A 23,628-nucleotide genomic window follows, 5' to 3' on the forward strand; every position below is an offset into this window, starting at 1 on the left:
GTAACTCTTTCATATTATGCACTAACAGTACCTGATATATATATTCGTTGAGTACAAGACTATTAGACTTAACTAGTAATATTAACTTGTAGTACTCGCATAAATACCTCGCCGACGTTCAAAATGTCGTTTTTCCTGAATCTAAAATTTTTATTTTTTTAGTCATTGTTTAAGACCAAAGTTTTATACGATCTCTTCGGCGAGCAGTACGCGATATAGGTCACGCGACGGCAGCGGGTGCGCGTACCTCGGGTATCTCGAGCGGGCGCTCGGCGGGCGGCGCCACGAAGGCGGGGCTGTGGCGGTTGACGCGCAGCACGGAGATGTCGACGCGCGCCGCGTCCGCCAGCCCGCGCCCGCCCGCGTCGCGCGCGCGCACGGCCAGCGCGTGCCGCGCGCCGCCCGCCACCGCGCGCGTGGGGTAGATGATGCCGCTGCTCGGGTCCACCGTGAACGCTCCTGGCGGGCATTTTACGAGCACTTTTGAATCGTCGTTTAAAAAGCTATGTTAAGCGAAACTACCACGGTTCGGAGGGCAGATTCTACCGAGAAGAACCGGCGAGAAACTCGGTAGTTGCTCTTTTTCAACGTATAAAAATACAAAGTTGCGTTAGTTAAATACAATTTAACTCTTTATATATATAATACATCCTTCCTGGAAGTCAAAATGTGTTAGATTTTTATCATCTATATAATATGCCTTCCTTATCGATGTATTTTTTTACAAATTATTTGAATTTATGCATCAGCAAAGTTAAAAATATTTGCGTAATTTGGCGTTATAAACTAATCTTTACGTCTCGTGCACATACAATGATTATCAGTGATTCTATCTAAATGATCAATGTTACTGTGAATATACATAATATTGTTGTAAATACATATATTGTGACACAGCGGTGTGTATTCCTACTTAATTAAAACTTCCCGATTAGAGTCACTAGCTCTAAGATTATAAATAGACCAAACTGCTCTCTTTTGCAATACATCTGTTCAATTTCGCATTATATTTAAATCAAATAATGGTAAATAATTTAGTAACGAAATGTTTTTATGAAGTCATTATCGAATCAAATGTCAATCAAAAAACTTTGCTTTGAACTCCTAAAATCAAAATTGGATATTATCGAGAGAGGATACTGAATCGTATTATATAATCGTATATTCATACCTGGTTCGCTTTGTTCCAATATGCTATATACAACTTTCCCGTTGATCCCCACGTCTTTGTCCTCGGCGAGGACCTGGAGTATCGCGGCGGGGGGGTCGAGCTGCAAGTTCTCGGCAATGGTACTCTTGTATACTTTCTGAGTGAAGACCGGGGGATTGTCGTTGATGTCCAGAACCGTTATGTGTATCTGTTTAAGCATTGGAAGATAAATATAGGTTCGATTTTCGAAATAAAATGTTTACAAGAAATAAAAAAAAAAACCTGTCGAATCCAAGATAACATTTAACTTTTTGGTATAAATATAATATGGTATTGTTAATGAGTAACTTAACAATTTTGATAAACTTAATAAATTGCTGGAGCTCGAACGGTCACCATTTTTTAAAGGATGGTATTCGCTCAATTTTTTTATACTTGTTTCATAAAAGATTCGATTACACATTAAATGATTACACAAAAAATGGTATTTTTTTATACAGAAAGTAATGTATTTTAAACGGATTGTTTTCAGTTTATTTATAAGCCAGAAGGCGTATAGCAGCAGAGGGCGAGCAGCTCACCGGCACGCTGGCGGACTTGCGCAGGGGCGGGGGCGCGCTGTCGGCGGCCACGGCGCGCAGCCACAGCTCGGGCGTCACCTCGCGGTCCACGTCCGCCGCCACCGACACCACGCCCGACAGCGGGTCGATGCTGAACAGCGACGCCGACTCGCCCGACAGGCTGTACGTCACCTCGCCGAATTCACCTGAGGGCAGGGTGTGTATTCATAAGTACACGATTTTCGTTTTAAATTATTTTACTACTGGTAGCCAGTTTATTATGTAACGCTGTTATTATAAATTGAAAACCATAATAACTTACGTGCAAGTATATTAACACATGACTAAAAAAAATAATACTCATTTAAATTTGAGGTTGCTTTCACGTTTTTGCTTTATCAAAATTTGGTTACCTTCATCCTTGTCAACAGCAGCCACGGTAAGGACGCTGGTATGAGCCTTCGCGTGTTCCTCCAACACTGCGCTGTACGTAGAGTTTGTGAACTTCGGCTCCTCGTCGTTCACATTCACGACCTCTACCAGAACACCAGCGGATGTTGACAGCTGAGGTACACCGGAGTCATACGCGACGAGGGTAAAGTTTATTGAATGGATTTTCTCGTAATCGATGCGCTGGGATGTTTTGACTACTCCTGTTAAAGATAATAACTTGCTAAGATGAAAATGTGTGTGTTTCTATCTTGAATAGGTACTCAGTATAAGTAGCTTAGGTTGATTTTATTATGTAAATTATTGACAATTTTGATACTTGTTGGTAGGGCTTTGTGCAAGCCCGTCTGGGTGGCCACACATCAGATATTCTACTACCAAACAGAACCCAGTATTGTTTGGTTCCGGTTTGAATAATGAGTGAGCCAGTGTAACTACAGGCACAATGGACATAACATCATAGTTCCCAGTGTTGGTGGCGCATAAGCGATAAGGAATGGTTAACATTTCATACAGCGCCGTTGTCTATGCCCACATCCCATCAAGTGGCTTATTTGCTCGTCCGCCAAACCACACCATAAAAAGCCCCTTTTTACGTAATGAGGCGGAGTGAGGAGTAGGTATCACGTTTGGCAAGGTTTTTAGCAGACGGAGTAGCTATTTAAAGTGCAATTGTTTTATTTATTTGAATAACAAGCCATAAGTAAATATTTTTGGCGTATTCTTGACTCCAGAATTAATAACTTATGAAATGGTATTGAACTTACCAGTGACATTATCGATTTCAAAGTACGGACTCGGTGGGTGTATGACAATAGAGGCGATAGGCGTCTCCCGATCAGTCGCCGTGTACGTATTGAGCACGGTACCTACGGGCTGCTCTTCCAGTATTCGCTCTACGTAAGCTGGCTGACCGAAGACAGGAGCGTGACGATTGACATCAACTATGTTTATTATTAATTCTCCTGAAAATATTTATTTAAATATTGTATGATGCTTGATAATAGTAGCGTCCTATTTTTTTAAAGGTTTTCAAAAGTCACGTTTGACTTTCGACTAACTGAACTCATGCTTGATAAAATGTAAATATTAAATTATTATATGAAAAAGTAACGGACCTTGTAATGTCAAACGTTTAACTTAAAAATTAATTAAACTTTGTCCTCGTGATGTCCAAAAGGTGCATAGAATAAAAATGTATTTACGGCTCTGCTTTTAAATTAATTTAGGGAGTGATCAACTAAACGAGACCTGTGTTTATCTTCTTTCGATGGTTAAAACTGTTTTGAAAGAAAGAGAGGAATGGACGTTATCTAAACACCCGTTGAACAACGGTTCGAAGCAAGCTCGATGATGTTCAATGGATTACCATCAGTCCTCTGCAGCGTGGGCGCCGAAGCGTCGCTGACGGCGACGGGCAGCGTGACGACGGCCGCCCGGGCCCGGTCGAGGCTCTGCGACACGGCGACGCTGCCGTTGGGGTGCACGGAGAACCACGAGCCGAATATTCCTTCCTCGGTTACCTGTCCGAACAGACCACGCCACAGTAAATATATCCATAGTATATATATATGTATATATGTATATGTATATATGTATGTATATATATATCCATAGTATATATATATGCAACAGACAAAGTAGTAATGTTTTAACGGTTTGTTCCATTTTTATGGTATTTAACTGAAATGTTTTCTGTAGAAAAAAATAACATAACTATTATTAATAATAACAAACTATAGTAACAGTTCGTCTCAAAGCAATTTTAGAATAATGAGACCTATAGTTACCGCGTTTAAACTAACTCTTCAGATTTAATTATTTTTTAAATTTATATAAATATTATTATATAAATAAAATAATTTATATAAATATATTTTTTTTAATTTTTAGAAATTTAAATTTATTTATTTTAAGTTATCGACTATATTAGCCGTATACGTATCTAAAATAATAACCTCTTTCCCATTTTTATCCACGGCTCGTATCACCCTGTCCGTGGCCAACTCGTACAGCAACTGTCCGTTGTCGGTGATATCCGGATCCACAGCGATGAGGTTGTGCAGGAGGGTGCCGACCTCAGCGTCAGCGGACACCTCTGCTCTCTGGACGGGAGGGGTGAAAGAGGGCTTCTTGTCGTTCACGTTGATTACATGAATCGTGAGTTCCGTTGTTCCGGTTAGACTCGGTATACCTACATTAAATTATTTTTATTTGAAGAACATCTGCATGTACATGAGAAAAAAAACAATACGAGACGTTAGACTAGTACAGTGTAAGGTTAAGCTACACACATTTTCCAAAAAGTTAATAATTTAAAAAACTAACACTATTGTTCGACCAAACGAATTATTATTATTATTTGCACGACGTATTAAATGCGGTTCTCCCGCCCGCATCGCTCGTGTACCGCGCCGCCCTAGCGTTGTCCGCATCGATTATCCGTCCGTCCGTTAATCGTTACTAATTGCTATATATGTTGACCTATTTCATTTGAGTAATAAATCAACTAGTGAATTTCTTTTTGGACAATTCCAGAATTAGAATTGATATTTGGAACCGTTTAGAAAGGCCAATTACAATTTTAATGGCCCAATAGTTCTTAGTATTCGGGGTATGTGGCCTTATAGTCAGCTACTAGTCAAAAAATAAAAATATATATATAGTCTCTTCATTAAAATTCCATCAACATAGGAAGCTTTGGATAAACCTTGTTTAAGGTACAAATCAAATTACTTTGTCATACGTCATCTCCCCGCATTGGAGCAGCGTGGTGGAATATGCTCCATACCTTCTCCTCAACGGGAGAGGAGGCCTTAGCCCAGCAGTGGGAAATTTACAGGCTGATTATGATTATATTATGTACGTCATCTCAATGTGTTCTATCAAAGGGACACATTATATTTCTTAATACGTTTCATAAAAGTTGTTACAAATTACCCATACCCATATCAGTTGCAACAATTTGTATCCGATACGTGTTCTTCCGATCGAAGTCCAGCTTGGACGCCACGGTGACGACGCCCGTTACGTTGTCCACGACGAAAGAGTCCAGTGCTCCTTTCTGGATGCCGTACTTGATCTCTGCGTTTACCCCACTATCCAAATCTGTCGCCCGGACCGCAGCCACTTCAGTACCTAAAGGAACGATTTCAAATGGAATACTTTGTACAAGAACGTCGTTAGGTAGGTCCCTTCCTGCGAGCATAGAAATCTTACCAACAGCAGCATCTTCAGCGATATTCGCATCATATTTATCCGTATCGAAAGAAGGCGCATGGTTGTTGACATCTCGAATTGTGATTTCAACCTTACACGTTGAATTGTGCACTCCGTCTGTGGCCTGAAATAGATTATAAAACTTATAAACACTAGCGACGCAGGTAAGATTTGTATATTTGATTACTTAAATTTTACTAATTGAGCGATGTATTTTATTATCTGTTGTGTTGTATTGTAAGATGTTAAGCCTCTTGATACGTTATAAAATATTTAGGGTAGGTTGGGGCAAATTTGACAATGGGGTAAGATCATACCGATCAAAATTCCGATTGATTCGATCACTTTTTATATGTTGTTTTTCAGCGAATAGAAGCAGTTTTATACGCTTACATTGCCTAACGCAATGGCGAACAAAAATATTAAAAAGGTGCAAATTATGTCGGAAATTCGATTGTCACAATCTTATCCAGTTGTCAAACGAGCCTCAACTCACTCCACTATAGTAAGTCACTTCAAGAACTTTTTGCTATATTTATTATTGTTAATAATGTTCTTTAAGTCAACACTTCACAATGAAGATGAGTTGACAGTACAATAGATATTATATTTGCGAAGAGTTGTATATTTTCTATAGTGACGGTGTACGCAAGTACCTACAATAGAATGGGAGTGTCTCCACGTCGACATCCTCATTCCAGGCTTTCACTGAAAATTTGTCAAATAACACCCGAAAACTTTTGGTTTAACTTTGGAATTAAAACCAGAACTTCGATCTGCAATCTCAGTAAAATAATGTAATTCGTATGAGAATAAATATTCATTAAACATACGACTAGACGATGAGCTTAAAACTTTATTAAATATACTTCGAGCTACTCTACTTGCCTTAAAATATAATTATTCAGTTTTAATAAATATACTGATGTTACTTACCAAAACAGTAAGAACAATCCGATTATCTTCAGTGGAGTTTAGAACAGCGTGACCTAGCACTGATATCCTGCCAGTGATGGGTTCGATCCAGAACGGAGAGTTCGGAGGGTAGGCTATTGAGTACCGAATGTCAGACGTAGTGTCGATATCCCTAGCTTGCACCTACACAGAACATTGATTTGATTGAAGATTACACGTAACGTAATTTAGAAAGCCACGCATGCAATTAAAAATAATGAAAATGTTTAATATAGTAGGTTAAAGACGAAACAAACATATGTAGCAACAAAAGTGTAAAACAGATAAATTGATTTCATCAAGATTTTATATGATTCGATTGGTCTTAGAATCATGATTATTTTGAGTAAATTTAAAAAGAAATATTTGATCTTTAATGTAATTTGTATCTATTGACATTTACCGGCCATTTCGAACATATCTATTAACATATCATTACATATCCATTAAAAATTATGTAAAATGAGTTTGTTTTAGTTGAGCTAGTGATATTGAAATATTTCTTACAATTAACTCCGGTTCAAATTTCACAGCATCCTCATCTATAGATGCTTTGTAAACCGGTGTGATGAAAACTGGTGGATTGTCGTTCGAATCAGTGAGGGATATTTGAAGAGATACGACTGTCATCTGTCCCGCTCCGTCATCATCTGTTGCCTAAAATATGATCACATTTTACAAGCGACTAAAATAACAAAAAAGATATTGAAGCTTAAAACCTTTCGGCTAAATAATTAAACCGAGTAACGCAATAATACCTTATACTGTAAGAAATAGTCTCTCCTGGTCTCGTAGTCGAGACAGGGAGGCCGACCCGGCGTGGGACAGGCGGCGACCGTTATCACTCCGCTGCGGTTGTCCACGTGGAACAGTTCTGCACCGTTACCGGATAGTTGGTACACTATACCCTCAGTTCCGTATCTGTAAGGATGATTTAAACCGATAGAAAATGACTGCCTTGTAAAATGGGGAGGGGGGTGTCTTGTATTTCGAGCGCTTATAATCTTACTCAAAGAAGTAATCACAATTATCATCAACAGCGCAATGGTTGACGGGCCGCCTGTATGTAAAAAGTCGTCCCCAACTCCTAACACACGCGATAAGCTTAAAAGGAGGGATAAGTAGGAATGTTAGTTATTAAGTCAGTCAGGCAGGCACCTGCCGGTGTCGCGGTCGGTGGCGCGCAGCGCGGCCACGCGCGCGGCGGGCGGCGCGGCCTCGGGCACGGCGGCGGCGTAGGGCTCGTCCGCGAACTGCGGCGCGTTGTCGTTGACGTCCCACAGCGACACCGTGACGCTGGCCTTGGACGACAGCCGCGGCGCCGTGTGCAGCTCCTCCGCGATCACCTGCGGCCCACACACGGTCTCCGATGCGCTCTCAGTGCCGCCCGACTGCCGGTCGTTTGAACCAGTACGATCGCAGTCGCCTGCGCTCCGATCGGACCCGATACTTAACTGAGCTTCCATGCTTTCGGCTGTGCCTTACTTTATATTTTATTAATTGTTTTTTATTTTAATAAAGATGTAATTAAAGTTTAAGATATTCGGTGTCCTTTATCTAGCACTAGTGTGTCACAAGATGCGCTTTACCTCCAAAATAAATTTCCTCTGATTTGGATCTTCATAGTCCAGACTAGAATTCAGTCTCAGGGTAACGGTAGCGCTGCCGGTAGCCACGGAGGGTTCGATCACGAATGCTCCCATCTCATCGGACAGGCGGAGTGTGAATACTGAGTTTAAGCCCTGAAAATTATACATTCATTTTGATATATCTAAAATCATAACTTTAACACGAACATTCATTGTTTGGGGATGTCATAAAATGAATTCTCATTGATACAGTGGTTATCTGAGTTTATTTATAACATAAAATTATAATAAACCAAACTATACTATTCAAACACATTTAGAATACGGCAGTTTATTCCAAATTAAAAGGGTAAATAGCTTTGACTGATATAACCTTGAAATGACATGAGCATGACCATAGAGAAACAAGACAAGAGGATATCTCACCACATCGGTGTCAGTTACCACCATGTCGAGGTTGGGTAGCGGCGTGCCGGGCGGCAAGCTCTCGGGCAGCCCCACGCTGTACTCGCGACGATTGAACCTCGGCGGCTCGTCGTTCACGTCCTTGATGGTGATGGTCACCGTCGCCAGAGACGATGTGAGATCGGAGACTAATGGTACGCCATTTACTATTTCGCTCGCCTGCAATTGTTTAATAAACTCAATTCAAAGTTATAACTATTATTCAATATTTGTATACTAATACGTAATTAATTGAAAATAATTTGATGTTATCTGAAACGTGAAATAATGTTGCCCTACACATCTAATAACAATAGAATAAAAAGATCCGGTTCATACGTATAATCAAATCTATCATTAAGTTCCGTATCAGGTTGATTTTGATCATATTATATTATACCAACAATAAATTAGCACTTTATTTCAAACTCATTTAAATGTTAAATAAATACGCTTCAAAACAATACACAATACATGGAAACCTAGACATTACTTATGGAAGAAAATATCCACACATACTTACCCTAACTGTTAGATTGAGTGGAGAAGATGGATCAGCAAGCGCTTCTCTGTCCAATGGTTTAGCTGTTTTTAGTTCACCCGTAGTGCTGTCCAGCCAAAAAAAGTCAAGAGGATCTGAAACAAAAAAAAATGCCTGTCTGTGTAATAATGGCCACTTTTCCTATATCTGTATATATATAGAAAATTATATTTCGGGCACTCCTATACGAAGTGCCCAAAATAATCCGATTGGTGCATTATTGTGCTTACTAAAGCACGGGTCTTACTACACTGCTAGCACAGCCCAGCAGGAGCACTTAGCTCTGGGATCCAAAAGGATTTCGAATCAGGAAAGTGTTTTGTGTGATGTTATTATGTTCCAATATTTTCCAAGTGTTTTGTGTATTGGTCTAATATGAACTTTTTATTTTTTATGAAAAACACATAGTGATGTCACTTGTGGCTCAAAATATGTTCATTTTAAAGATAAAAATTTATAAAATATTCTAAAAAACGATTGTTTGATTTAACGTACTTGTTATGAGTTCCAGCTTGACGTCCCTCGGTTGAGCTCTATCGGCATCTCTGGCTTTAATGATCAGGGCCACCGTACCCACAGGTGCATCCTCAGCTAAGGCCCCACTGAGGGACCCACTAAATACGGGCGGACTGTTCTGGACGTCTACCACCTTCACTTCAACATGCGCCGTCGATTGGAGACTACCATCCTGAAAATATTTATAATTCATTTAACCTGAGGAGCTGTCATACTATAACAATTAAAAAAAAAAACGAGACTTGCAGTAGTTACACGTGATGAGTAACATGTGACATATCACCTAATGGTAATAAGCACAACACAATAACACAACATTAACAATATACCCTCTCTGAAAGTTAGTTGATACATATGACGGCCTACTCTACAGCGCGCGCTTATTGGTTAAATCAAATAGTACGCGATTTCCTGACTTCCTGTTACGCAATTCCGTCCCTTATCACGAAATCACTTCCACAGATTGCAGGAAAGCGTGAAGAAGAATTTTACACGTCAATCATCTATTATAATAATAAAATATTAAGTTCCGTGATGTTCTGTTCCGTGATGTTCTGTTCCTGATGTTCGTGATGTTCGTAATATTCAATTCAAGGCATGTCATCTAGTGCTAGTACGTTATCGGTCGTCAGGTGTATAAAAAGCAATAAAGATTGAAATTAAGTATGTAAAGCAAATAAACAGCCTGTAAATGTTCCACTGCTAGTGTTACTACCTTTCTCCCTTTGAGGAGAAGAATAGGAGCTTATTCCAACACGATGCTCCATTGGGGGTGGTGGATACAGATTTGTCAGAATTTATTTGGAATTAGACGCATGCGGGTTTTCTCGCGATGTATTCCTTCACCACATAGAGACAAATTATAAGCACGTGAATAATCTGTGGTGCTTGTGTGTGTGCCTGGGTTTCAACCCACAATCATCGGTTAAGATGAATGCGTTCTAACAGTTGGGTCATCTCTAAATTCGAATTAAATAAAACAAAAAACCTCTACATCATAATTATAAAATATAACTGAAATGTTGTCGGTACAAGAATCCGATTCTTCTCGAAGTTACTGATATTTCAAGTCATTTAACTTAACGTACACAACGTTTGAGGATTTAAAACATATGGTGTTCTATTGTCTAAACTGCTACTTAAATAAATATAATATGTTAGCGGTAAAAGCTCAAAAACAAACCGTGGCATATATCTGGAACTGATAAAACTGTTTATCGTTGTAGTCCAACTTCTTCTTGAGGACCAAGGCGCCATTGTACTGGTTGGCGGTTGAATGGAGACTCACAACTTCGAAGTAGTCACATACTTCGGGCCACTAAAAATACGTCAGCACTTAACGAATCAAAATCAAAATATTCTTTATTCAAGAAGGCATATAGTACAAAATAGCATATAGTATAAAAGTACTTTTGAATCGTCATGTTACACTGTTGAATAAAATTAGATGTCCCATCTGCTTTTAATACCAATGATAGCTCTATAAATATTCTAATATTAAATATTAAATTAAATATTAAATATTGGACAACATCACATACATTACTCTGATTCCAATGTAAGTAGCTAAAGCACTTGTGTTATGGAAAATCAGAAGTAACGACGGTACCACAAACACCCAGACCCAAGACAACATAGAAAACTAATGAACTTTTTCTACATCGGCTCGGCCGGGAATCGAACCCGAGACCTCAGAGTGGCGTACCCATGAAAACCGGTGTACACACTACCCGACCACGGAGGTCGTCAAACGGAGGTCTAATATTTATAGAACTTCGTGATTAAAACTCAAAATCATAAAAGAGTATTGAAAGAAAGTTTTCAAACGTTTCCTTAATTAAAAAAAGTCGTAGAACAAATAACAAAAATAACGTAACGTAGTAGAAAATTAATGTCAAACTACTTTGGTAAAGGCCCTCTTGGGTAGGTATGTATTCTACCACGCTGTTCCAAAGCCTTTTGTTCAATATACGTATAGCAGCATCCTTCCTTACGTATTTCCCACAGCTGAGCACAAGTAAGTCTGTTATGTGTTGCTTGGCAAATGGGACACCTAATAGCAAGTGGTCGCCACTGTTGGTACGTTGGTACTTTAACAAACATTCATCAATCCTCATATCACCAATGCGCAACAAACTTTTATAAATAAGATGTTATGTCGCTTTGGCCTGTAGTTATTGCCTCACTCGCTTTCCAAACTGGAACTATCTGAATATATGTAGATAAAATAAGAGTGTTTAGCGAGAAGATGATTTTAAAACAAACCTGTTTATTAGGAACGCAACCAACTTCCAAGCTATCACCAACGGAATCGATATCTTCAACCTCAATGTTTCGTAAAATCGTTTTTCCAATCTCTTCGTCTTCTGGTACATCTACTTCGTAAGGACTCTAAAAGCAGATCTTGATTAAAATTGGGTCAAATAAACGTTAAAAATAAATCATAGTTTTGGTAGCGTGGTTAATGGCGTTCGTGACAAGGCCAATTTATCGTTCGGTTTATTTATATAATTCTCTATTTTATGCACCACTTGGCGCGGTCAAACAAACAGAAACTTTTAATCATTCCTTGGCCCTGTCTAATGCAAGTACAATTATCCTCTTGTAAATAATATGATTTTGTCACGTTTTGACGGATGACTGCGTTAAAGTTTTAATTTCGTGAAACAAAAATGTTTTGTCGGAATTCGATTACCAAATAAACGTGAATAAAACCGGAAATAACCTGTTGGTTTTCTGCGTCGATCAGTTTGTGTGACGTGACGTGACATGACGTCACTTAACGGTCGCTTAATCAAAATTCACTGTACTTACATTTTTGAAAGTTGGTGGGTTATCATTTTCATCCAATACAATGACAGTGACTGGCTGGGATTGGTACAATGTATTTTTCGTATCAGGATCCTCGTTTTCAATAGACACCAGGAACTTTATCGTATCTTCTTTCTGAATGATAAAAGATAGAAAAGTTTATAATTTAATGATAAATAATGTGGACAAAATGACTGATAAAATCAATAAAGCAAAGTTTCATTAAATTTAAATTAATATTTTTATGAACAATTTTTATAAATAGGAATATTTTTCTTTTTCCAATCACAATATTTTGTTAAATTGCGTTTTGAATTTAGACCAAAGATTTTGGCATCACTTTTCATCACACCACATCTCAACGGCTGTTGTACCAAAACACTCATTAGGGATGTCTCGATCGCATTATTGTACCACATCAGCGGAAACCCAGACATAAACCACATACAATTACAAACAATTACCTCTCTGTCTAAAGGAAGTATCAGTGTGACTTCGCCAGTCGAGGAGTTGACGGAAAATTTGTCGGTCCCAACGAGTCCATATTTAATCTGAAACAAATAATAACACATTTAGTTATAAAATTATAACACAATACGACATTATAGCAAAGAAAATCTCTCCTAACACTAGGCCTAGGAAATACATAACACCGGATATTAGGTAGAAAGTCAATTTAACATTACATAAATGAATATTCGCAGTTGCAATGTGAGTTCTAAGCGTACACTGTTGACAGTACTCCATTGGCATAATTGACATATTAAAATATGTATATATGTTCCAGTTTGAAGGGTGAGTGAGCCAGTGTAACTACAGGCACAAGGGACGTAACATCTTAGTTCCCAAGGTTGGTGGCGCATTGGTGATGCAAGGAATGGTTAATATTTCTTACAACGCCATTGTCTATGGGCAGTGGTGACCACTTACCATCAGGTGGCCTATTTGCTCGTCTGCCTACCGATATGATAAAAAAGAAATTGTTTTCGTTCTACATTCAATTACAAGTCTTTGTTTTATCTGCGCTGAAATACGAATAAAAACTAACATCTGTAGTAATACAGAATATTGTTACTAAAATTGAGGTGAGTGCACTTCAGTTAAATTCGTGAGTACAACTCGCTCATTATACACAAATAAATAAGTGTAGTTCATTAAAAGTTTATATAAAAAAACTGGATATTTACAATTATAAAGCCGAGTTCCATTTGGGATATTTTTGCAATGCATCAATAATATTTGTGTATTACATAACAAGATTGATTATTTTTATGAATAAATAAACACGAGAAGATACACTCATTAATAAGTTTATCCTATTCAGGGCAATGTGGTCGTTTCTATGATTTTTTTTTATTCTGGCTTTTGGGCACAGGTTATTTCGCCAATGTCACTGGCGATGGAGAAGACACGATGGAGATTGACCGGTACGGTCGAGATTACAGGCTTAATTCAATTTTGAAGGCATAATAGTAGTAGACTCTCTTTTAACCCTTAACCCATAACCTAAACCTTCGTTTCTATGATGAACTCTCGTAATTATTTTTAAATCCACCCTTCAAAGTTATATTTAAAACCATAAAAATACAACATAGGTATATTCTTCACATGAAAATATATTGATGATAAAAAAGCTTGAAATCAGTAGTCGTTTATGTTCATGTAGGATCCTATAAAATTTAATTGTATAAAAGACTAGTTACAGATTTCTTTATAGTAATTCTACATTCTGTACCGGTGGTTGTTTTGTGTTTAGTTTAATCTTGAAATTTTATAACTATTATAATCTTATTAATAATTGTATCTCAATAGACTTTTGTGTACGTGAAACTTTGTAAGATTCTTTAATTGCGAATTAAAATTTTAATTACATAGTCTACGTGTACAATTGAATCCTATATTATTTTTATTCTTAAATTTGATTATAATTATCTTTTTTTTTATTTACATTGCGTCTTCGTATTGATAGACTGGGATTCTGTGCCGCGGAGTACGGTCGATACGACTCAAGTGCTCGTAAGAGTCCACTTGAATAAAGTATATTTAGATTTAATTTTACAATTTGCGCATAAAACTCACATTAAATTAGCTAATACTGATACAATTGCAGCATTTCAATCGACAGATTTGCTTACGATATTTTCCTTCACGCAGCAAGGGGATCTTTTTTTAAAATCAAAAATACAAAACAGACTTTTTTTTTTATGCTAACCCGATGATGTCAGTGGTCACCATCGCCCACAGACAATGGCGCTGTAAGAATTGAATTGAAAAATAATATTAACCATTCCTTTCATCGCTGATGCGCCACCAACCTTGGTACTAAGATGTTATGTCCCTTGTGACTGTAATTTCACTGCCTCACTCACCCTTCAAACCGGAACACAACAGTACTGAGTACTGTTGTTTAACCTACCCAGACGGGCTTCAACAGAGCCCTACCACCAAGTCTTAAATACACAGGTACTTACAGGTAAACCCTCTGGATCGGTCGTTCCTTGCAGTGTGTATACAGTATCTCCTACCGCCGTACTTTCGTACAATGCTAAATTGTCCATGTCTTGAAGGAAAACAGGCAGCTTGTTCGTGAAGCCTGTAAAAAAGTCAACGTTGGTTGGCAATCTGTTGGTTTCCGCAATATAAATCACGAGATACGTTTACATAAACGAAAACATTACGGTCATGGGGAAACCTCAATCTTATTGCATTTTTCTAAGTCAGAGAGTTCACCAAGTTTTTATTAATGAAAACACTTCTGGATTAGTGCTTAGAATGAGTGTTCTTAAGAGCGTACTTGAACAAAGTTTATTTCGATTTTTCGATATTTTTTATTTCTTAATTTGGCACACATAACTAACTATGATCAGTAAAAACTTTTTTCTGTGTTATAATACAAAAATAAAGCTAGATTATAATATTAAACAATGCTTACACGGACATACAGACAGCGTAGATAGTACTACTTAAGCTAAATTTGAATTTTTTTTATTAAATAATGACTGGGTTACTTGTTCAGTAAAAATTAGTAAAAAAATAAAACTATATTCTTAAGTATGTAGTATAAATTGATTCAATAGCTTTTTTAATAATAATTGAAAAGATATTTATTACAAAGATCGTTTCTAAATTTAAATCCGACAGTTCGTCAGTTAGATCAAGGTTTTTAGGCCATTTAATAAAATACTGATTCATCTCAGTTAATTGTGTTAATGAAATAACAGTTATATCTTTGTTCTAAGTAACATGCTTTTAGTTTATACAGAATGTTAAATAAAAGATTCTAACTATGGGATAGCAGCGATCTCTCCAACTGATTTGCATTGTAATAGTACAGTATCCCATAAACGTAAATTATTGTTATGTAAATATTAAACAACAAACACACGTAAAGTGAATATAGATATTTATTAATACATATTTCATTTAATATTCAATAATATTAAAATTAGTCATCTCACCAACGTGGAAGAACACAGCTGCAACGCAGACCACCGCAGCAGGCCATCTCGACGCCATATTGAGACTTCTGAAACAGAAATAACAGTTTTATCATCCTTTAAAAGATAAAAAAGCTATTATAGTTACTCGGAAATCATCTGTATGTATCTTACAATGTACTTAAGGGTACGTAGATAAGAAAAGTAAATATATATTTTACGTCTAGTTCACATATTTTAACAAAATTTAATAATATAAATATATATGATAAAATATGAATTCGTCTGTTTTAATATTTGATATTAATGTATAAAATAATTTTAACACTGTGAAAAATTGCATGCACTCCCTGGACTCGGTATGCTATCCAATAGACTATGCATTTAACGTCTTTTCAAACAAATATTGTTGAGTGATTAGTTAAACTATGTTCTGTCTCCTTCTTCCGAATGTCAAATCAATGGTGACAGAAAGAGAAATCAGTGTTTAATCCTAAACGTTTACAAGTAACTGTCAGACTATGCAACTACTTTGTGCAAGCTCGTCTGGTTAGGTAACACCATCCATACCATCAGATATTCTACCGCCAAAGAGCAATATTTAGTATTGTTGTGTTCCGGTTTGAAGGGTGAGCCAGTGTAACTACATATGCAAGGGGCATAACATCTTAGTTCCCGAGGTTGGTGGGGCCTTTGTGGAGAAATGGTTAATAATTCTAACAACGCCATGGGCAATAGTGACCAACTACATATATCATAAAAAAATGACAACGAAAGATAGCTAAAGGCATCAACATATAATATACAATAATTACAATATCAGTTTGGCAGCGCATTGGAAAACTGGACTGGGCTGAAATCGGTTGTAAAATATCTGAACTCTATGAAACGAAACTGTTTAGTTGTTTGAATGAACTTAACGTGTAACTTTAGTTTAATAGTTTTTACACAGTATTATGTAATTCAAGGAACGGGATGGCTCAGAATATATTAATTATGTTGAGAAGGTTCGACTTCTCTTTAGGAGGACAGCAGACACGAAATTAAAGTATAACTACTCCTAAAAGAGTACGCTCAGTTACGTCAACAGCCTTTCGGTGATCATTGAAAAATCATTATTATCTTTGGTTGCGATGCTTCACACATTTAATGCAAACTTTAACGTTTTTATATGAGTCGTATACTTCCTGTATGAACAAGGAAGATATAGGAATGGTTTTTCTCTTTCATATATTGGAAAATACATCGTGCTGTCTCAGTCGCTCTTACATCGATAAATTGCGAAGTCTTTAGTAAATAAAAGTGGACATCAGTTGCGTAATAAACAAAGAGGCTGAGAAAACTAACATACACGTAGTTAACGCACGGGAATCAAATAAATATGTTTTACTTGAAGTAGAAAGTATTTCTATTGTTACGTTTGTTTATTAACACGTCCATGTAAATGGATTTACATATAAACGTGCGTTGGAAAAAGAGCAAATACTGAAATCCTTGCGTTTCTTCTCGATAGTAATGTTGTCTCTTATGCCTCTATAATCTTTTTCAATCGTACAGAGAATAAAGATAAACAAACCATAGATCAGTTATATTGAACTTCTAACGGCTTTTATCTACTTTAATTTTACTTCCAAATTACAAAAACAGCTTCGTCGACGTTCAAATTGCCATTCTTTATAAACATCATAGGTTATTCAAGCTCTTGGCCAATGGCATCGCGTCAATACGATGTCAAATGTTGTTCACTTTGCTTTTGTCCTCTTGTGGTTAGAATAGACTATAATAACACTGGTTTAATAATTTAAATCAAAACACAATATTGTAAAGTATTGCTGTTTGCCAGCATAAGAGGGTCGTACTAAATATGGACAGGAAAAATCTATATTCTTCTTTATCCTGATGTAAATTATCTGTGGCTCGTAAGACCTACAACTTAGGACTAGTAAAGTCGCAAACCAAAGCAAACACAAATCACAATTCCGTGCTCATAGAATCTCGACTAATTAACTAAATAATCAAACAATAGACCCGACTTCCAACTGCAAAGGTCAATTGGTGCAAGGCCGCTCAGTAGAACTCCAACTAGTACAACATTAATTAATCATATTCACAGTGGCCTATTAATGAAATAATAGCTTATTAACGTCCTCGTTAATCTAGCTCATAGAGCTGCACAAAGTCCCGGGTTTGAATGGTCATTGTTTTTTTTTTTGTTAATACATCTTGAGAAAAGTTAGTCCAGCGCTAGATTTCTCTCCGATTGTGGTGGATTGTCATATATCCCAAATATTAATGTTATCAGCACGACCTCCGTGATCGAGTAGTGTGTACACCGGTTTTGTGAGGTCCCGGGTTCGATTCCTGGCCGAGTCGATTTAGAAAAAGTTTATAAGTTTTCTATGTTGTCTTGGGTCTGGTTGTTTATGGTGCCGTTGTTACGTATGATTTTCCATAACACAAGTGCTTTAGCTACTTACATTGGGATCAGAGTAATGTATGTGATGTTGTCCAATATTTATTTATTTATTATTTTATTTATCAGAGAGCGAATAAAGATTGTGTTTGTACCATATACTATAACTCAAGAATTATCTGTAGTAGTTTGGAATGGCAGCGTTAATACTCCCTTGGAAAGGAAATGGAAGCGATTGGACGGCCGGACGCCCGCATCATGCTATTCCAAAAAAATGTTTTAGTTAAAAAATCGTCACAGTCAATGTGTATCGGTTTAAGTTGATGATAATATATTGTACACCAATATTATGAAGTGGTAAAATGTTGTTTGTTTGTGTGTGTGATCTCCGGAACGAATGTACCGATACAATTTTTTTTTGGAATTATCGTATTTACATACATTATTCTTAAAAGCTATATTGTAATGATATTACCCAAATGATAACTGCACCCAAACTCATTATTTATTCATGCCTCGTTTATATCACGACATAAATATTTGATTTCATAAAAATAATATTTAATAATATATTAATACTATTTAACCTTATATAATTTCTATAATTAATCGTTGCAAAACTACATTAATAAATCGTTGGTCTTAAATGACAATCAATGCACAGATAAAACTACTAAAGCCAAGAAGGAAATCCAGAACATAATTATATTTTATAACAAAATCATTAGACGAAATTATCTTATATGAACCTAACCAATAGGAAGTCCAGTGCGGCAATTAGCGTTAAACGGAATATGAATTAGAATTCGGTCATTATTTAATTAAAATGATTTAAAATATTGGAAAAGACATACAGTTACGCCACAGTCAGTCGCGTGTGTCGACTTCATCGACGTGGAATTTTTGCACAACCCAACAAAATGGCAATTATAACGGTAATTGACACCAATAGCTCAAACAAAATCCCACGACAAACATCGGCCGCTGCACGGAGCGCGAACAATGTGCTAAATGTCAAGATTAGCATAATGAGTTTTATATTTCACTATTATTCCTAGAACATCGTCTAAGGAATGACAATACGTATATATAAAATTAACTGCCAAACAGTAATACTAAGTATTATTGTATTCCGGTTTCAAGGCTATGTAAGGAATTGTTAATATTTCTTAAATCGCTATTGTCTATGGGTGGTGGAGACCATTACCGTCTGCTGGCCAATTTCCCAGTCCGCCTAGCTATTTTATAAATGATATAAATATATATACCTATGCTTCTTGAAAAGGATTTTCACTATACCTGATTTTTGTCCTATCGTAAACATAAATACAGTTTGACTGGATTAGACCACTCTAGTTGATATTTTATCTGTTTCCTTAGCAAAAAGCACTTAACCCTCGCGAAATTTATAAGACTTTATAGTACATTAACCACATTAGAAAAAAATACACAAACTTTATTTAAGGATAACAAAAAGTAAAATTATAATGAGTTTTATATTCCTTATTTACGAAATGTTGGATTCCCCATACAAACATTTACCACCTTTTCTCACTAACCTTTGTCCCCGGGGCTTAAACTGTCTTCATACCCAATCTCATCTAATTCGGTTCAGCAGTTTAAGCTTAAAGAGTAACAGATGGTAACTTTCTTATTTATAATATTAGTAGGGATCGTGCCCAATAAAGACTAATTCATAAAATAAGGATCTCATTCCATTGCGATGCGTCACTTAGGGTAGAACACACGTGACAGACTTACTAAGGACACGAGGAACGAATGATTGCAGGGATCCTCACTATGTTTATCTATGACGAATTATTAAGCAGATTAAAATTCAGTAACAAATTTTCGACAGTAATAGCCACATACATTTTATTAGTCAGACCTGCAGTGGGATTAAGTGAAGAATTCACTTCGTACCTCTATCGTGACAACCGACTTACGTTGACACGTGTATCCTATAAAGTTGATTGTTATTGTAGTCAATATGGCATATCACATCCTATAATTTCACGCTTGTTTTATTCGGTTAGTTCCGAGTTTCTTATTACCGAATACCTCTGCTGGAGTTTGAATCCAGGACTTGGGGATCAAGGACATCAAATTTCAAGCGTCACATTTCAAAAGCCACAAAACATAGTTGTAATTCTTGGAATTTCTCGACTATTATAAGAATACATTTTACATATATACATTCCTTTTGAAGCACTGTTTGATGTACACATTAATGTTATAGGCGTCAAAGATCTAAGCGTAAAGACAGCCTGAAACGACTGTGTTTTATACTATGTAGAGATAATCTAATTTTTTTTTCATATAGTATTAAATGTTTTACTGTTGCTTAACTCCAACTTGCTTTTGAAGTCGCTATATTTATTGGAAATATTTTAATTCTGGGAATTTAAAAAACACGCTTAAGAATCAGATATGTAACACGTTGCGCAATTAATTCGCATGGCAATCTTTAAAACTCGCGATGAATGCTGTGAGTTACGCTAGATGCTTGGGAATATTTAGATATTGTTAACGGATTGTCGGTTACCCTGAATTTAGTCACACAATTAGTCTATTTGTTATAGATTTAAATAACAGATTTGAACCATTGTTTGAAAATAAATTTTCGTCTATATTGTGTTTCGAAATATTTGAACAATGACTGAATTTTATTTCCAAGATGGCCATGTGTTTATCTAATCAGTTATGATCATTATTATTCTTTTATATTATTTATTATATAACATTTTATAACAGAGACATATTGTAAGTAAGCATGTAAGATAGAAAGAAAAATATATTACCTATTTTTTGTATATAGTTAGTATATAGTTGAGATTGTATTACATTCTGAAAACCTGACAATTCTTTGGTAAATTCTAGATACCGAACCGATGTTAGTTTTACCTTTAATTTATCTTGTAAAATGACGATTTAGAAGAGTGACTGTGTGTAAGAGCCTACTTGAATAAAGTTTATAATACGTCGAAGAAACGGCAGAACGCGGTAGGTACTTGGATATATTATGTTACATTACATTAAACATGAACAGCCTGTAAATTTCCCACTGCTGGGCTAATGCCTCCTCTCCCTTTGAGGAGAAGATATGGAGCATATTCCACCACGCTGCTCCGATGCGGGTTGGTGGAATACACAATGTGTGCCACGAGTCATGTGGCAGAAATTCGTTAAAATTTAGACACATGCAGGTTTTTTCAGGATGTTTTCCTTCACCGCCGAGCACGAGATAAATTATAACCACAAATTAAGAACATGAAAATTCAGTGGTGCTTACCTGGGTTTGAATCTAAAATCATCGGTTAAGATGCACGCGTTCTAACCACTGGGCTCATCTCGGCTCCGTATATTATGTTGTCTTGCACATATGAAGAGTCAGAATTATAGTTACGTTAATTTAACATTTGTTCTGATATTTAAGCGAGTCAGGTTTATTAACTTTACTAAGGTCTTCGTTATTTTACACGACACACGACGCGCAAGCGCATCGGTGTGCTCTTCTGTTGATATGTCAACACGCGACTGTGTCGCAATTTTAATAATAACTTATCATAACATTTAAACTTTCATATTTAACACTAGCGATCCGGCCCGGCTTTGCAAGCGTGCAATTTAATTTCATAAATATAATTTATACTCTTTAGCACTCAGGAATAACGTAGATTTTCCAGAAAAATTAAAATTGCATATCAGTTCCAGAGATACCCTCTACATACAAACAAACAAATTTTACCTCTTTTTAATATCAGTATATTAAAGACATATATGGCGTTAGAAAAAATATTCTATCTCGGTATTCATCATATCATCCTTATGAAGTAAATAGCCGTGCGAACATCTTGAAACGTAAGTACATAATGACGACATTGTCAGGCCCAATGCTCAACTATACCTGACCCCGTCACAACGACCGTTACAATCGACATTATCGTACAGTTACGCGCAAATGACCTCATGCGTCTTGTACCGACCATTAGGGTCGATTCACACTATCATCTTGATCACAGTTTTCTCGCTCGGATCTCGATCCGGTTAAGTCTGATCGTGTTCACGTTATACTGTGACCGTGTTGGACGCGAGTGATACACTTTTAAAATAAACAAATGACATAAAGCGAATTTAAAATAACATATTGTTTCTTATTTAAAATTAAATGAACATATAAATAATATACTTTTTAATGATATTATTTACCACTTAAAAATTTACATCGTCCATTCGACCGCTGCCTGCTAAGAACATTATCTCAACGGCGGATCTAAACATTACATCAGGATTTGGTCTTTTACCGAAATTTATATTATTCGCAACTGTAAAATAATCCAGTTAGGTAGTACTATTGTTATGTTATTTCCTCCGTAAATATGTAATTGGATACATTGTTTTTTTTTTTCAGATTCCACAACTTTTCGGCTTTTGCCCGTACTTCAATATATCTTAAATAATGAGTCTAATTTGATCATACAATTTTTTTATCAAGTAAAACATTCTTCATACAATTTCAAAACTATTTAGGAATATTTAGATTATTTTAAGTATTCGGTCTCTTTATCTGGTGTTAAATAAATTCAATTCCATAAAAATTGTCTTATTACATATTTATCATTATAGTATAAATTTACCAATTATATTATATAATACCATCAATTTATTGTAAAACGATAATAATTAAAGTCGAATCAGCGGCAGTGTGAACACGTTGTAAGGTGTTTTAGTGTGTGTCAACTGTCGAAGCAGTGCTACCGAAATATATACATTTTTACAAAATCAAATACCTGACCTTAATTATGTTTGATTCCCTCTTGTTCGACTAAATTATATTTAGATGATATCCATAATGGCACGACGATAAATTCATTATTTATCAGTCGTGTATTCAGAGTTGTCGTGTCTTTTCGGCGCATGCGTAAGCGATACTAGTGCGTTTAGCCTATTCCAACGGAAGTAGGAAAAAAGATAATCAAATGTTAGATTTACGTTTTGTTATCATGCGATTTGCTAATAACTCAGTTATTTTGTGCACTACTAAGAGTTTATGATTAATATATCTTTATTTATAATACAACACTATTACACTTAACTACTTATTTCCACTTTAATTTTACTTCCAAAATTCCGATAACAGTTTCGTCGACGTTCAAAACGCTCATTTTTTCGCAAATCCATAGTAAATATCATAGATTAATCGAGCTCTCGACCAATGATATCGCGTCAATTTGCTGACAAATTTTGTTTATTTGGATTTATTCCTGTTATGGTTGGAATGAAGCATAATGGCACTCGGATCAGGAGTCCCACATACAAGCCTCTGTTAACGTAACATATGGCAATACACATATTTAAACGATAAAGCAGTTTGTCAGGTCTAACGTATTCAGCAAAAAATGTTTGGCATTTTCGGAAGTTTCAGATTTTTTGTCAATATATTAAACTGAGCACAAAACAATTGCAGCACTTAGAGAATAGGTGAGGCATTGCTGAATAATTTTAAAGTTTTATCCTGTTATGCAAAAACGTATTTCCATACGA

The 23,628-nt window shown here is 36.2% G+C and overlaps 1 protein-coding gene across 2 annotated transcripts in view; it reads right to left on the reverse strand.

Annotated features, from left to right (window-relative positions):
- The window catches only part of LOC113401482 (cadherin-87A), a 47,711-nt gene that overhangs the window by 6,059 nt on the left and 18,024 nt on the right, over positions 1-23,628 (reverse strand). For both annotated transcript variants that reach the window (XM_026641416.2, XM_026641414.2), the window contains exons 2-24: positions 15,693-15,760; positions 14,706-14,827; positions 12,699-12,785; positions 12,238-12,369; positions 11,689-11,814; positions 10,607-10,741; positions 9,403-9,595; positions 8,890-9,002; positions 8,349-8,546; positions 7,923-8,075; positions 7,492-7,679; positions 7,092-7,254; positions 6,841-6,990; positions 6,316-6,477; positions 5,380-5,503; positions 5,107-5,298; positions 4,119-4,354; positions 3,530-3,683; positions 2,928-3,125; positions 2,124-2,363; positions 1,732-1,916; positions 1,172-1,358; positions 248-459 (exon numbers count right to left, since the gene is read on the reverse strand). In XM_026641416.2, coding sequence (XP_026497201.2) covers positions 248-459; positions 1,172-1,358; positions 1,732-1,916; positions 2,124-2,363; positions 2,928-3,125; positions 3,530-3,683; positions 4,119-4,354; positions 5,107-5,298; positions 5,380-5,503; positions 6,316-6,477; positions 6,841-6,990; positions 7,092-7,254; positions 7,492-7,679; positions 7,923-8,075; positions 8,349-8,546; positions 8,890-9,002; positions 9,403-9,595; positions 10,607-10,741; positions 11,689-11,814; positions 12,238-12,369; positions 12,699-12,785; positions 14,706-14,827; positions 15,693-15,750 — 3,708 coding nt within the window. In that variant the 5' untranslated portion in view covers positions 15,751-15,760. The remainder of the gene's footprint in view (positions 1-247; positions 460-1,171; positions 1,359-1,731; positions 1,917-2,123; positions 2,364-2,927; positions 3,126-3,529; positions 3,684-4,118; positions 4,355-5,106; positions 5,299-5,379; positions 5,504-6,315; positions 6,478-6,840; positions 6,991-7,091; positions 7,255-7,491; positions 7,680-7,922; positions 8,076-8,348; positions 8,547-8,889; positions 9,003-9,402; positions 9,596-10,606; positions 10,742-11,688; positions 11,815-12,237; positions 12,370-12,698; positions 12,786-14,705; positions 14,828-15,692; positions 15,761-23,628) is intronic.

Source organism: Vanessa tameamea, chromosome 12 (assembly GCF_037043105.1).
Source record: "Vanessa tameamea isolate UH-Manoa-2023 chromosome 12, ilVanTame1 primary haplotype, whole genome shotgun sequence".
In the NCBI taxonomy this organism is placed as follows: Eukaryota; Metazoa; Arthropoda; class Insecta; order Lepidoptera; family Nymphalidae; genus Vanessa; species Vanessa tameamea.